This window comes from Notolabrus celidotus, chromosome 10 (assembly GCF_009762535.1).
Source record: "Notolabrus celidotus isolate fNotCel1 chromosome 10, fNotCel1.pri, whole genome shotgun sequence".
Taxonomy (NCBI): Eukaryota; Metazoa; Chordata; class Actinopteri; order Labriformes; family Labridae; genus Notolabrus; species Notolabrus celidotus.
Genome location: NC_048281.1, coordinates 12,911,560 through 12,926,995, shown reverse-complemented (window position 1 = coordinate 12,926,995; position 15,436 = coordinate 12,911,560). Strand labels below are relative to the sequence as shown.

General features: G+C 39.8%; 1 protein-coding gene across 1 annotated transcript; it reads right to left on the bottom strand.

Moving 5' to 3' along the window:
- Window positions 1-203: 203 nt before the first annotated feature.
- LOC117820291 (carnitine O-acetyltransferase-like) lies at window positions 204-15,406 on the bottom strand. The gene is made up of 14 exons (XM_034694015.1): window positions 15,175-15,406; window positions 14,109-14,381; window positions 12,232-12,329; window positions 11,926-11,979; window positions 9,597-9,762; window positions 9,228-9,402; window positions 8,821-8,999; window positions 8,068-8,168; window positions 6,671-6,796; window positions 6,392-6,514; window positions 6,065-6,200; window positions 5,693-5,755; window positions 1,850-1,990; window positions 204-670 (listed from the first exon to the last, which is right to left on the bottom strand). Exons 1-14 carry the CDS (start codon window positions 15,199-15,201, stop codon window positions 440-442), a joined length of 1,893 nt encoding a protein of 630 aa, XP_034549906.1. The 5' UTR covers window positions 15,202-15,406; the 3' UTR covers window positions 204-439.
- Between the last annotated feature and the right edge of the window lie 30 nt (window positions 15,407-15,436).

Here is a 15,436-nt window from a genome sequence, read left to right as displayed (position 1 = left end):
CTAATCATAACCCAAACTGATAGCTAGCTCTAGGGTAAGGTTTAACGCAACACCAACCATACCACTGCCATAGAAAGTCTTGAAATAATAATGAAACAGATGTTGGTAAATATACTGAATTATATTTACAGTTTGTATTTGATCTATAAATAGTTACAAGAAGTTATAATTCCACATTATATTGTATATATACACATCTTACAACATATATATATATATATATTAGGAAATTATACAGGATGAATAATCAAAGCATTTATCGTACCAGTAGTGCATGAACAAAGCTCAGATTCCTAGCTATACCTTAAGATTACTACAATCTAAGACTGCAGTCAATTACAGAATACTACAGTAATTGATAAGAATCACAGATATTATTAACAAAATGATTGTATTCTTATTAAAAATTCTGAGAAGTTCTCAAAAAGAAATTGCTGTATTACAGTCCCAGCTTGGCTGCCTGAGTTTGTTCCAGCACGTTTTTCATGTCTAACAATGCGTCCTCCACGGCTTGGAGCATCTCTCTTGCAGTATATTCTTTTTTGGTCTCAGGGCATTCAAAGCGGTACACAAGAAACTCAATGTGTTGATCCATGACACCATAAGAAATGCTGTACTTTCCAGGTTCCTCAGGACCGAAACACGGAATAATTCCAGTCTTTGCTGTTGCCTTTTGAACCAAAAAAAAGAGAGATTACTTTATTGACACAGAGATTTGTAATATGGCCTCCCCAGCAAGTTTAGTAAGATAGCAACTGTAGCGAATCTAACCAGATTTTCAATAATTGAGACATCATCCTATGAGAGGATCTAGCCTGCACAAAGATCCTCAGCTTCACTCCCTAGAAATTGCTTACCTCTCCCTTTTTGATCATCCAGGAGATTAAATCAGACCCTGCTGTGTGTTTTAATTAATCCTGCTCTTCTAACTTTGACACGTACCCCCTTTCTGAAATCTTAGTGGTACATTCTGGTACATTTACCAGAATTTCCATGAATGGGTGTAAAAATCCTCTTCCCCAGTCACTATAAAAAAAATCAGAAAAGGAGACAGCTGTGCAGGTTTTGTCAAGACCTTGGTGACGATATGGACCTCTGGGAACATAAACTAAGTCCTGGGCTTTCCTCCACTTTTGTGTGATAAAATGTCAGACGGGCTCAAAAAAATTCCGTAGACCAGTATATTAGTCTTCAGACAATTCTACCACTGACTTAAATATCTATTTCAAATGAACTGCTGTCTGTTCTACTAAAGGCAAAAATTCCTGACATATTAATAATAATTACAACACACTTGTGCACTTTTGCAGTGTCAGTGTAAAATTATTGGGGGTTTTTTACCTTCATTTAGCACACACATTGAAATACATTCAATAAGTATGTAATTCCACTCATTTTAAAGAAGTAGCTTTAACTTTCATATCACTGTCAAATCTTATTTTAGAGGATAACCTTATTAAGGTCAGCATCTCTCTTGTGCCCCATGTATTTTTTTATTTTTGACTTCATCTCTTTTCTGATTATAGGACAGTGATTACAACCTTCTTTGAATGACTAATATAGTCAAATGAAATTGTTAATGAAATGTCTCCAGACCTCTCTTACAAACTTTGTAAAGAACAAATGTAAGACAATTCTCAGAAACTTGTTGGTGAATGGGGCTCATGTCCTAACTCATAAAATGTAATGCATGTAAAATAATCTGTGACAAGTGTGTAGACCCTCATTACAGCAGGTATGGGAGAGATATAGAGCCAGGGCAGACTGTCCCTTTAATATGTGAGTATGGTTATGTGTGATCACTGATGCATGATGTCAGATTGCAATAAATCTGCACCAATTTATTTACCTGGCTAGTCAAGAGTTGGAAGTCTAAGAAAGCTTTCTCAAAGGAAATATCCGTGAAAATTTCAGGAGTTGGGATTTTTTCCTCAATAGCCTGCATCATCAGCCCGAAAAGGTGTCCATCTATTGCCTGCCCACGGACCCCCTGTAGGAAAGAGATAGAAGGAGAAAGAGTAGCATTACTACCATTAATGAAGTATTGAAGGTACTTTGTGACGTTTTCACAGAAACAAATTTCTGTCCCCAAATGTCTGTGTAGCTCTTTTCTTTCACAGAAGCTCTGCACTTCTCCTCTTTTTTTTTTTTTTTCTACTTTTTTTTTCTTTTTTCTTTTCTCTTCCTCTTGTCTGCATATATATTTCTGGTTTGTGTCATGTTGGTCACAAACTGTCAAATATTAATGCAATTTATTCTTGCAGCAAAAGAAAAGAAAGAAAATATTTTTCTTCTGTGCTTGTGACTGTGTGCATGTGACCATCACCATCCCTCTTAGAACTCTGGCATATCTTTTATTGACAGCTAATATCATGTTCTGTAAAAGAGGGCGTGCACACCTAGGTGGACCAAAAAAAGAATAAAAGAAAGTGAAAGAAAGATTACACAAAGATATACAAAGGGACAGGGACAGAGAAGGAGAGAGAGACCTAAGACACTTAGATGGAGAGGGACCATCTCACCATGACGCCAAAAAACACCGTGCGGTGATACTAATGATTAAGCAACCCTTAGTGTCCACAATCATTACTGAAGCTTGGGTCGCAGAGGGTTGCCGCCGTGCTGTGTTCTATTTGTGTAACAAGACCACCACTAGTGCAGATGAAACCACTTGGGTCAGATCAGCCGAGCGGTTCAGCCCAGCACCCGGGCCGCGAGAGCAGTCAGGCCAAAGGACCCAACGCGCCGCGGGAGACCCAGGCCAGGGGACGAGCCAAGGACCCAGACCGGAAGCAAACAGGTACCGCCGGGGCACCCAGGGCGACCCCCAGGTCACCCAGCAGGAGGAAAGGGGGGGCGAGGGGGGAGAGATCCTGCAGCCCCCCCAAGGAACACCTCCACAACTCCGCCCCCACAGCCCCCCAAGACAGAGCCAAAGGAGCCACCAGGGCCGAAGGGGCCCAGCACCAGGAGCAGACAGCCAGGCAGCCGGGCAGGACCTGGACCAGAGCCCGCCAACTGGCATGCTGGAGTGGGGGGAGGGTGGAGGGGGCAGGGCCAATCCCTTTAGTTCCTAAATAGTCTAATATTTTCCTCTCAGTGGAAGTCTACATTGAAAGAAAGACATGTAGTCTATGGCTATCAATGAAATCATCTCTTACATACTTAAAAATGATGGCAAATTGATTATAGAATAATGCAACCACAGATGTACAGCACTTCACTTTATTAGTGCAACCAAGTAACAATGATGGGCAACATCTCAGCTTTCTCTTTTCTCAAAAATATAAAATGAGCAAAGAAAAAAACAAAAGAGCCAGCAAAGGAATCATGAAGCTGCCTTACTGAAATAATTAAATAATAATAATGATCAGAGGATCAGTGCATTAATGACCTAAATACTGAATGACAAAAATGGCCACAAATGTGTCTCAACTCAACTCAGACTCAAAATATACCTGCTTAATCATGATATTCATCCTGCTTAGTGGTCGATATAAAACAAAGCAAATGTCATGTTTTTTATTTGAGTTACCGTAAACTCTGAAAAAAATCACACCGGTGTAAAGACGCACTCTGTATTTGAAGATCTCTCAGAGATTTAAAAAAATGTAAACTGTCTTCCTGCGTGGCGATGTCTATTATGATCAGCGATGTCTACAACGTGGAGTTTCTGTTCAGCTGTGTCGCTCTTTTTGTTCCGTTTGTTTTCACTATCAGGATTTGCACTCCTACTAGCTAGAGCAGGGGTTCTCAAACTTTTTGGAGCCAGGGACCCCTTACAGGTGAGAAAATTGTCCATGGCCCCCTCATAATTGTAACACAGATTAAGCACATTAGTGATGTGTCATGATCAAAAGCTGCAGCTCTGAGAGCCGATGCTTTATAGTGAATCAGAAGAGCCGGCTCGCATCGAGAGAGAGCCGGCTCCCAGTTTTTTCCTTTCGCTGCTTAGCTCTCACAGTGCTCAGCCCCAGCTCTGCTCACAGCAGAACTTTGTTTTGATTGGTCAGCATGGCGGCCATGCGGCCAATCACATGTGAGGATATAGGATACAGGTGATGGAGGGGAGGCTGTGTATCCTGGCTTCATCTGTTCCTTCAGAGAGAGTCTTCTTAAAGACCAGGCAAATACTCACTGAGAGGAGAAATCAGATCAGCCCATCCAAGCTGAGGCATCTGATTTTTCGCAATGCCAACCTGAGGACATTAATAATGTTTGCTCCAGTTTGTTTCTGGTTCTGTTTGCTTGAGTTGGTTCTGGTTCTGTTTGATTGAGTTTGGTTCTGGTTCTGTTTGCTTGAGTTTGGTTCTGGTTCTGTTTGCTTGAGTTTGGTTCTGGTTCTGGTTCTGTTTTCTTGAGTTTGGTTCTGGATCTGTTTTGCTTGAGTTCGGTTCTGGTTCGGTTCTGGCATGGTTCTGGTTCGGCTCTGGTTCTGGTACGGTTCTAGTTCGGTCCTGGTTCGGTTCTGGTTGGGTTTGCTTGAGTTCGGTTCTGGTTGGGTTTGCTTGAGTTTGGTTCTCGATCTGTTTACTTGAGTTCGGTTCTGTTCCGGTTCTGGTTCGGTTCTGGTTCGGTTCTGGTTCGGTTCTGGTTCGGTTCTGGTATGATTCTGGTTCGGTTCGGTTCGGGTCTTGTTCGGTTCTGGTTGGGTTTGCTTGAGTTTCGTTCTGGTACGGTTCTGGTTCTGGTCTGGTTTTATACTGGATAAGTTGTAAGTTTTTGCTGACGCTTTTATTGAAGTTGTATATACAGATTCGATTCCAGAAGTCACGGTTTGTTGTTATTGAGAGATCTGACTCCCATTTTGATATCGGTAACGACACCGAGGTGTCGGACTGGTTTAAGATTGCATATATTTTTGACATGCTCTTTTTTTTGCTTAAGATATTTAAGATTCTGTCAATTGGAGTGGGGTCATCCGGCGAGTTGTATGTATTCTAAGAAGTTTGGGGTGATACTAAATTTCTGGACTAGTTTGGTGAGGCTGATGAGAGTGTTTTCCTCCGTAATGTGCTGAAGGTGCGTGATGCCCTTTTTCACCCAGTTGGGGAAGTGGAGTGGTTTCTTTTTAAAAGAGAAATCAGGGTTTTTCCAGATGGGAGAGCGGAGGGATGGGGCAATTTGTTGAGACTTTGTGATTTTAACAGCTTTCCACCAAGCTTTGAGGGTCGTTGCTATTGTTATACTTTTGAAACACTGGTGTTGTTTTATATTTTGTGTGATAAATGGAAGGTCGGCTAGTTGAAGGTCCCCAGAGAGTGCTTGTTCTGTATCCAGCCAGGAGGATTTACATTTGCTGTGCTATTGTATCAAATATTTCAATTGGCTTGATAGATGGTAAAGCTCAAAGTCCGGAGATTCAAGTCCGCCTTGGGCTTTGGGTTTTTGGAGAGTAGTAAGTTTTATTCTTGGTGTTTTATTTTTCCAGTAGAATTTGGTTATTGACGAGTTAATTGATTTGAACCTCTGCACTTCTCCTCTTGCAACCACGTGGACCACTACAGCTTGGAGTCAATGCAGAAGTATAAACCATGCTTAAGATAAAGTCATCTTTATTGTTTTGAGAGGCGCCTATAAGTAACATGTATTGTTTTTTTATCATCATTATTATTATTATTATTATTATTATTATTATTATAGTTATTATTATTAATAACTACATAGCATTATACAAGTCAATATCACTCACCATAGTAATGGTCCATCTGTGAGCTTTTATAGCTTTCTCCAGCAGATTCATTTTCTCTAAGTTCTGTTAAAACAGCAAAAAAGTGAGACATTTACATCACAAATATATGACATCGGAGATAAGTCAAGTTTGAGAATGATTACATTCAAGATAAGTTTCAATACAGATTTGTCCATGAGAAGATAGTTTATAGCGAGATTTTAAACATTAAAATGCAATTTATTACGGATTAAGTACTCTTGAATGCAAGTTATTACATTCAAAGTAGGTTTCATTGGAAATGTTTTACATTAGACTTTACTGACATCTGAGTTTTTTGTTCAGAGAAAGGTTTATGTTATAAACACACTTTAAGGTTTTCTCCGAACTGACCTGTTTTTCAGGGTCATCAAAGGCTCTGATGAAGGCAGCAGATGCACTCGATGACGAGTTGACCAATCCTAAACGTCCTTGTCTAAAGATTCTCAGAGTGACGGGTTCCAGTGTGAGAGCGACACGCTGGTGCATCCTGGAGAGGAGAGACATTTTACTTTCCAACCAGTGTTGGTTCTTCTGTCATGTTTTTATTAAACACCGCAGTTTATCTGAACACAACCATCGGCCTTCTTTTCACTGGTGCTTTGAGCTAAAACTGGATGAATCAGTCAAAAGCATGTCAAATGCAGAGACAGGTCTTTATGTTCTTTCTCAGTGTCTCACCTGAAGTATGCCAGCTGTAGTGCCATCTGTACGAAAGCATCAGGACTTGTTTTCAAAGACTTCATGATGCGTTTCCCAAAGTTCTCAAACACTTTCCGCTCCATATCAAGACCTCTGGCCAGCCTGTATGAGAAAAAGGTCTGCAGTGAGACTTCTTTATTACCTGTAGTGATCTAAAGTTTGCCTCATGTAACGGTTCACTTATCACATGCTTAAAGAAACTATTTCTGCTCTAGGTTTATATATATCTTGTCATCCAATCACAAATCAAATGCTCACATGTCCATGTGCTGCTTGGCCTCCTCGATATCTTTGCTGATCTCAGGTGTGATGTTGAAGTGAAGTTTCTGGGGAAATGGTAAATCCTTCACAGGATGCTCTATGATCTGTGGCTTTTCTTTGCTCCTAACAACCACCAAAAAAAAGAAGATTGAAGGGCAGTCAAATAACCAAAGCCACCATTTACTCAGCTTCAAAACACAGAAACACAGCTGAAAGATTTGAAGCAAACACATGTTACAAAACAATAACAGGCTCAACCCTCTGATGGTAGCTGAGAGGGTATTAAACGTTTGATGAGAAAGGAGAGAGAAAAGCTTAAAGAGGTTGAAGCCAAACAAACAGAATCATATTATCGACATGTAAATCCTGTTTTTCACCTGACCTCTCATCTTTAAAGGTGACATATTATGCTCTTTTTCATCAAAATATATTGGTCTAAGAGGTCCCCAAAACATGTCTTTGAAGTTTATGCTCAAAAAATCACTTCAGATTTTGGCATGCCTGTAAACCCCTCTTTTTCAGCCCTGCTCAGAACAGGCTGTTTTCTGTGTCTGTGCCTTTAAATGAGAATGAGCTCTCTGACCACACCCCTCCGGAAGTGGATGTGGCCTCGGCTGTCCAGCACGTTGATCTAATGTTTACATGTTGGCTGAATATACCCGGCTGCTCACAGACCTGCGTTACTTCAACCCTCTGAATTTGATCCAGAATCTGATTCTGATGGAGAGGCGCCTGCAGCAGGACCTTTCTGAACGATTGGTCACAGATTTTGGGTTTCTTGTTGTTTTATTTGTCAGTATGTCGACGTGTGTCTTGGTACACAGCTACGAACATGTAGCTATGTGGCTATGCTAACTAGCGCTAGCACTTTTCAATGAAAAATAAAAATCCTCCCCCAGATCTTCAAATCTGCAGACGTGGGGAGTAAAACCGACATTTGTGTTTATTAAGAAAGCCTACAACTAGCATGCCTCCCTCCTAAGCTCCTTGTTAGCACACGTGTGCAGGGAATGAAAAACGGAGGAGGAGTTGAGTTGTATTTTATGCAGTCTATGGGCTGAACAAACTCCGAGCTCTGACTTCTGTTACAGTCGGATGACGTTGTGACGTATGAAAACCACTGAAAACTGAAACGGCTCGTTTCAGCACACATTTACAGAAAGTTGGAGAAATCAAAACAGAGGCAGAATGCATTTTTTTTTCATTCTCGGGGGGGTTGTAGACATGCCAGGGACACATATTTCAGGTAGAGAACCATTAAAAAGTCAATTTTGCATGATATGTCACCTTTAAATAACTTTGACTGCAGAAATGTATATCATGAAGAAGAATGAAGATAAACTGACCATCATGCTGGGATTTTAAACTTTTATTTTATTTTTTGGTTTACTTACATGTTTGTATTGATATAGTCCAAAATGTCCAAAGAGATGATTCCATCAGCTACAGTATGAAGGCTGTGACCTCCACACGTCCCGTCTTCTCCAATGATAAACTGTTAAAATAAATCACAGCTGATATGAACAAATACAACTTCAATTATCTTTACTGTAACTCAGTATTGTACTCAAGTTAAAGGCACAGTTGATTATCAAAGTTAATCTAGACTTCTTTTAACTGTGATTTCATTCTATAAAGACTGAATGAAAACAAACCCACTTCCCTCTGTAAGACCATAAATGTTCAATGTCCTCTGAAATAATCTTCATCTTGTGATCTTTCCCTATTCTGGCAAACAGACAAACATTACCTCAATAAATCACATTAAACTGAACATTTACATTCAGGGTAAAGCAGTGTAGTCATGCAGTGCCTGTGAGCCCCCGAGCTCACATTCATACTTTGTTTCTGATTGGTATTAATCAACCACGTCAAAATCCAGCTTGGTTTGAGCTCATCTGAAACAACTATTTCCCTTGAGTTCATGTCATGAAATACTCAAACATATTTAGTGAGAGTTTTTTCTAAAATACAGCCTTATTAACCACTTCTTTGCAGCCCACCATGATATTTTACTCTATGACAGGTAAATACTTTTTAACGGTGACGATCCAACCCACAGAACACAGTTAAATATACAGTGATGATCAGTGGGCTGTCAAATACTTTACTCACAGCCTGTCTGCGCACACCCATGGGCTACTGACCTGCATCCCCTTGTCAAACCAGCGGTTGGTGCTGTTCCAGCTGCTTCCTCCTCCATACAGCAGCTGCTGAATCTCTTTCATGCGATAACTGTTGTCTTCCACAGGGGGCATTGGTCCATCCAGACAGATAAGGCAGATGCTGCTCTGGATGGAGACCACTGAGTGTTTGTTGGTTTCATCTGAAAACATGATATCACAGGGCTTATCATTAGACTGTGGAGATTTGCTTTTTATCTGTTAACCCACCCGACCCCAAACCCCCTTTACATGTCAGCAGTTTGTCTATGAAGCTTCTTGATTAATCATTTATTTTCTTAACAAATAAGTTACACAGTGGTGTGGTGTTGTGTCTTGTTATGCAGCTACGTGTAGATGTTTTTTAGTTTTAGTGCATTGCTATTTCTCACCCTTGATGAGGTTCTCATGAGCTCTAGCCCAGACATCTCTGCATTGAGATGTCAGGATGCCAACAGGCCCTGAGTCAATCTGCATTGATGAGTCATAAATTCTCTCCAGCTGAACACAGAGCTCGTCCACACTTAGCTGAGTTCCATTGCTGTGGTACACATCCAATGCGAAGAACTGGAAAAACACACATGACAATGCAGCACTCTTCTCAGAGGGCTCTTAAAATCCATTATCTGAGTGTTTGTGTCTGGAGCTCGATGGAAGAATTTGATGATAAAAAGTTGATGTAATAAATGACAGTGTATAAAAGTGACAGGTTACTGTCATAAGAAACATTCCCAAAACTTAATGAGACAGGTGTATCTTACCTGACTATTGTGAACCACGCTAATATGTTTTGAGGGGTTTGAGGTTTTAGCAAAAAAAGTCACAGAATCAATATCTGGATGTGGGATCTGGCAGGATGAGTAGAGATTCTCATGATGCCACATACACAGTGGTATCCCTTGCATGTAGTCCACAGGAAGTGAGTTACTGTAAAACAATCGATCAATATCCAGGTGATCAAAAATTTGAATACATTTAAAACTACTGATGAATGAATCCTAAAGATCATGGTGGTTATCAACTTAACAAGTCCCTTCATCTTTAACTCTGACCGTTAAGAGTTTCATGATCCGGTAAGGACAAGTAAGAGGAAAACAAGATCACACAGGAACAAGTAACACATTATTAAACTGTAAACATTGCATAAGATACCACAACGTCACATGTGACACAGTCAACATGACATGTAAGACGGTTACCGTAGCATGTTAAACAGTTAACATGGCATGTGACACAGTAAACATGTCATGTGACACAGTTAATATCATGTGACACAGTAAACATGTCATGTGACACAGTTAATATCATGTGACACAGTTAATATCATGTGACACAGCTAACATGTCATGTGACAGTTAGCATGTCATGTGACATAGTTAATATGTCATGTGACACAGTAAACATGTCATGTGACAGTTAGCATGTCGTTACAGTTAATATGTCATGTGACACAGCTAACATGTCATGTTACATAGTTAGCATGTCATGTGACACAGTGAACATGTCATGTGACATAGTTAGCATGTCATGTGACATAGTTAACATGTCATGTGACATAGTTAGCATGTCATGTGACATAGTTAACATGTCATGTGACACAGCTAACATGCCATGTGACACAGCTAACATGTCATGTGACATAGTTAACGTGTCATGTGACACAACTAACATGTCATGTGACATAGTTAACATGTCATGTGACAAAGTTAACATGACATGTTTAACAGTGAACGTTACATGTGACACAGCTAACATGTTATGTGACATAGTTGACATGTCATTTGATACAGTTAACAAAACAACGTTTAACAGTTAACATGTAATGTTAAACAGTAAACAATAACATGTGACACAGTTAATGTCATGTGTCACAGCTAACATGCCCTGTGACACAGTTAACATGACATGTGACACAGTTAACAGTGACGTGAAACAGTCAAAATGTCATGTGTCACAGTCTACATGTCATTGTTAAATGGTTACCATGGCATGTTAAACAGTTAACAATGACTTGTGACACAGTTAATGTCATGTTACACAGTTAACATGTCGTGACACAGTTAATGTCATGTGACACAGTTAATGTCATGTGACACAGTTAATGTCATGTTACACAGTTAACATGTCATGTGACACAGTTAATGTCATGTGACAGTTAATGTCATATGTCACAGCTAACATGTCATGTGACACAGTTAACATGTCATGTGACACAGTTAACATGTCATGTGACACAGTTAACATGTCCTTTGTCACAGTTAACATGTCATGTAACACAGCTAACATGTCATGTGACACAGTTAACATGTCATGTGACACAGTTAACATGTCATGTGACACAGTTAACATGTCATGTGACACAGTTAACATGTCCTTTGTCACAGTTAACATGTCATGTAACACAGCTAACATGTCATGTGACACAGTAAACATGTCATGTGACACAGTTAACATGTCATGTGACACAGTTAACATGTCCTTTGTCACAGTTAACATGTCATGTAACACAGCTAACATGTCATGTGACACAGTTAACATGTCATGTGACACAGTTAACATGTCCTGTGTCACAGTTAACATGTCCTGTGTCACAGTTAACATGTCATGTGACATATGTCATTGTTAAATGGTTACCATGGCATGTTAAACAGCTAACAATGACTTGTGACACAGTTAACAGGTCATGTGACACAATTTACAATGGCATGTGACACAGTTAACATGTTATGTTTAACAGTTCAAATAGTGATTTTCAAAGCATAAAACAGCATATAGTTAAATATCAGAAAAGCACAGTTAATTATCTAATTTATTTTAATATTCATGTTTAGAAAGTTCTAGAAAGAAGTTTACATGACTCTGGACTGTCGGTCTGAAACTCTTGAATTTAGTTTTAGGTTACCTTAAAAAACACATCTTATGAAGAAGTCTGTGTTCTGGATTTATGCTTTTGGGTTTTATACCTTAAATTCTTGTTGAGAGGGAAACTAAATGATTTATAGGCTCGAATTCAGATTTCAAGACAAATTCCATAATAGAGGTACACTGTGGATGAAAATTGTTGTATCAAAGGAATCATTATGAACTTACGTTTCGAGTATCATCTTAAAGTCCAACATAGCCTGGATTAAACCAGCAGCACACCTTAACACAGATAACATGGTTATTATTGATCTTATCTTCATTATTAGTCTTATTGATCATGAATATGAATGTGTGTATGTGTGTATGTGTGTGTGTGTGTTTGTGTGTTTGTGTGTGTGTGTGTGTGTGTGTGTGTGTGCGTGCGTGCGTGCGTGCGTGCGTGCGTGCGTGCGTGCGTGCGTGCGTGCGTGCGTGCGTGCGTGCGTGCGTGTGTGTGTGTGTGTGTGTGTGTGTTTTTGTGTGTGTATTAACCTGATCTGGCTTTTTTTATCTGTGACTTCTCTTTTTTGACAGACCCCTGAGACATTTGAAAAAATTGGCAAGGGCTTCCGTTTGCTCAGGTACTCAAACTTCACATAATCATCTGTTAACTGTCAGCAACAAAACACACCACACACACACACACACACACACACACACACACACACACACACACACACACACAAACACAACAGTGCATTAATAGACAGAAGATAGTCAATCAATCACCTTACAACATTTTTTAGAAAGAGAAGATGTTCTTTTTGTTATATTCTTCACAGAAACCTGACATTAGTCCATAATGACACAGAGAAACAGGCAGACACCTTAAGCAGAACCAGACTCATGTTGAACAGCTGCTGAGACAGTGTTCGGGTTGGAAGAGGGACAGAGGGATGCATAGTCAGAAACATTTTCCCTGACAGACTTAGCAGTGAGCTGTGAAAACACTGAACTCCCAAAACCTGCAGTTCCCCCAGTGTCCACTAGAATGTGTCTCCTGCAGTGAGTCAGTCCCCATAGAGCCCCATGTTAAAATGTTACAGCAGAAATAAACATGTTTACAGCCTGGTACAAAAACAGTTTGGGTCTCTATAGCTCATTTCTCTCTTCATGACAACTGTACGGCTGAATTTATATCCAACTCACCAGTTTACAGCAGGTAAAGAAAGGGTTGGGGGGGGGCTTTTGGATATTTTTAAAATGTTAATAACATAGTTAATACTTAATGCAATAAAGTAATTTCTTTATTTGTTCATTTTCCTGGTTTGCCTAATTCACCTGCCACTTTCTCTCTCCCTGTGAGTTGGGCGAGCCAGCAGTCAGTCAGCTGTCCCTTAGCAGCTCTCTGAGCCGCATCATTGTAATAATCAGCAGTCAGCTTCCACCAAAAACAGAATCTTATTCTGTGTGAAACATCATGGTTACCAAGCTCATCGATCGCTCATAAATGAGACACATGAACATGACCTGATAAGTTACTGTTTGCTAACCCCTCATTCCAGTCAGATCCACCCTCTCCTCCAGATGTGGTGATAATAGCAAAATTTAAGGAGCAGGGCCTCGACCGCGCCTCTTCCGTTTTTCCCATAAATTCAAACCTGACCACTTCCTCCTTTCTCGCTCTCGTTTCAGCATCCCTCCCTCCATTCCTCTCCTCCTTTCCCCTTATCTATAGGTCCCTGAGGGGGTTCATCATGCCTGGGTGCTACTGCAGATCCCCTATGAAGCTTCCCCTAAGCGACTACGTGTTCAAATCGATAAATATAAATACTCTGTAATCAATAACCTATGTTTCAAAGTTCATGATGTTGTTGGTGTGGTCCTTGCTAGTGAAATGGTCACTTCTGGCTCCACAAACCAAGATGGTGACTGAAAAGTTTAGAAAATTTAGTCCTGAAGTTTCACTTGTGGAAATGTAAGCAAGTCTTAAAAAGTGTATGAACACCTGCAGAAGGAAACAGTCGTCAGACCAGAAACACAGGACAAGCAGAGCTGGAGGTTTCTATTTGATCAGCAGGGTCAAACTCATCAGCTGTGATGAGATAACATGAGTATGATCAACAACTGATAACCGGTCAGCAGCTACAACACACTGAACACACTCACGTCATAACAGCTGCTGTGCTAACAATAAAACATCAGTGTGATTCAGGTTTACTCTGAATGTAACAGCTGCTGGTGAAATGAGAAAATCTTATATTTTAAGTATTGAAAGAAAGAAATCTCATGAAATCTGACAGGATGAGCTGCTCTTTATTATTAGAAGGAATCTTTAGGTTTAGATTTAGTGAATCTAACATTAATGAAGTAGAGTGTGTCAGCAGGTCAGTGATCACAGTGTTTCAGAGAATACTGTTTAAACTCACCCAGTTATCTACTCTCTCTGCTCTGCTCTGCAGACCTCTCTGCAATCTCTCTCCCACTCCTCCTGGTTCCTGAAACTTTTCCAGCATCTGTTTGCTTCTCTGCAGCTCGTCAGGCTCCAGTACGAGCCCCAGGAGCTCCAGGTACAGCTCACAAGTCTGCTTCAGAGGAGGGACTGGCAGTTTAGGCAGATTCTGCTGCTGACTCCTGTTTCTACATGAGATCAGAGCAGCAGGCCTCAGCAGGTTACTGGGTTTCAGCATCCCCACCTTCACCTGATGGAAACAATATTATACATATATATTTAAATAACTGTGAAATGACACTGGAGGGTCCTCTAATATGCTCACTAGCAAGAAATAAAGAACATTATCAACATGTCTTAAACATTGTCTTGTGTTTCTCTTTATTTCAGTCAGGATCATTTCCTGAGACTACAAGAATTCAAAATGCTGCAGCAGGGCTTTTAACACTAAGCTGGAGAACCACATAACAGCAGTCTTCTTTGCTCTTCACTGGCTACCTGAGTTTCAGGATGGATTATAAAATGTTTCTGCTTGTCTTTAAAGCCTTGGATGGCTGAACTGCTGGCTCACGATGAGCCTGGCCTCTGCCTGAGCTCCTCTCGGGGATTGACCAGACGTTTGCATTCAGCATTTACTTTCACTGTCAAGCTATTTCTGACCCGTCATCTCTGGTGAACCTTTTTACCTTGTTGTATTTATGAGACATTTTGATGTAATTTTAATTTGCTATGCCCTTGCTTTTGATTATTTTCATTTTCTCATTGTTAAGCCCTTTGTAACTTGTTTTAAAAACTGGTACTGTTATTATTATTATTATTATTATTATTATTATTATTATTATTATTATTATTATTATTATTATTATTTTTTTTTTATTTATTTTTTTTTTTATTTTATTTTTTATTTCCCTCTTACATTAACTTACAGAAGGTTTAGGAGTGTGTAGAAAGTCAACATGGACAGGGACAGAAAAAGCAGTTTAGGAGTTATATTTGGTTGAAATAAATTATCCATGCAGAATAAAGTAAAATTAATTACTTACCAGACTTCTGCTGCAGATCCTTAACATTTCTCTTTCAGAAGTTTTTTTACGGCTGTTGAAGTTGAGATTGGAAATGTTTCTAACTGTGAGACGGGTTAGGGTTGCTGTGAGCTTATATGTTCTGGACTGTGATGACGTCTCAAACTGTCAAACAGAGGCATTTTACATGAGTAAATTTGTCTGACTTTATTTGTTCTCTTATCTTAGACAGACAGAAATAAACACAAACTTTCACCTCATGTCATGTGGCGGTGCACACAGG

Excerpts from the sequence above, each read along its gene's own strand:
- LOC117820291 (XM_034694015.1), bottom strand. The coding sequence starts at position 15,201 with ATGTTAAGGATCTGCAGCAGAAGTCTG. Across the intron at positions 9,763-11,925 it reads TTTAAGATGATACTCGAAAC|TAACTCACTTCCTGTGGACT; the intron begins GTAAGTTCATAA and ends ATTGTTTTACAG. Across the intron at positions 5,756-6,064 it reads TTGATGACCCTGAAAAACAG|AACTTAGAGAAAATGAATCT; the intron begins GTCAGTTCGGAG and ends CTGTTTTAACAG.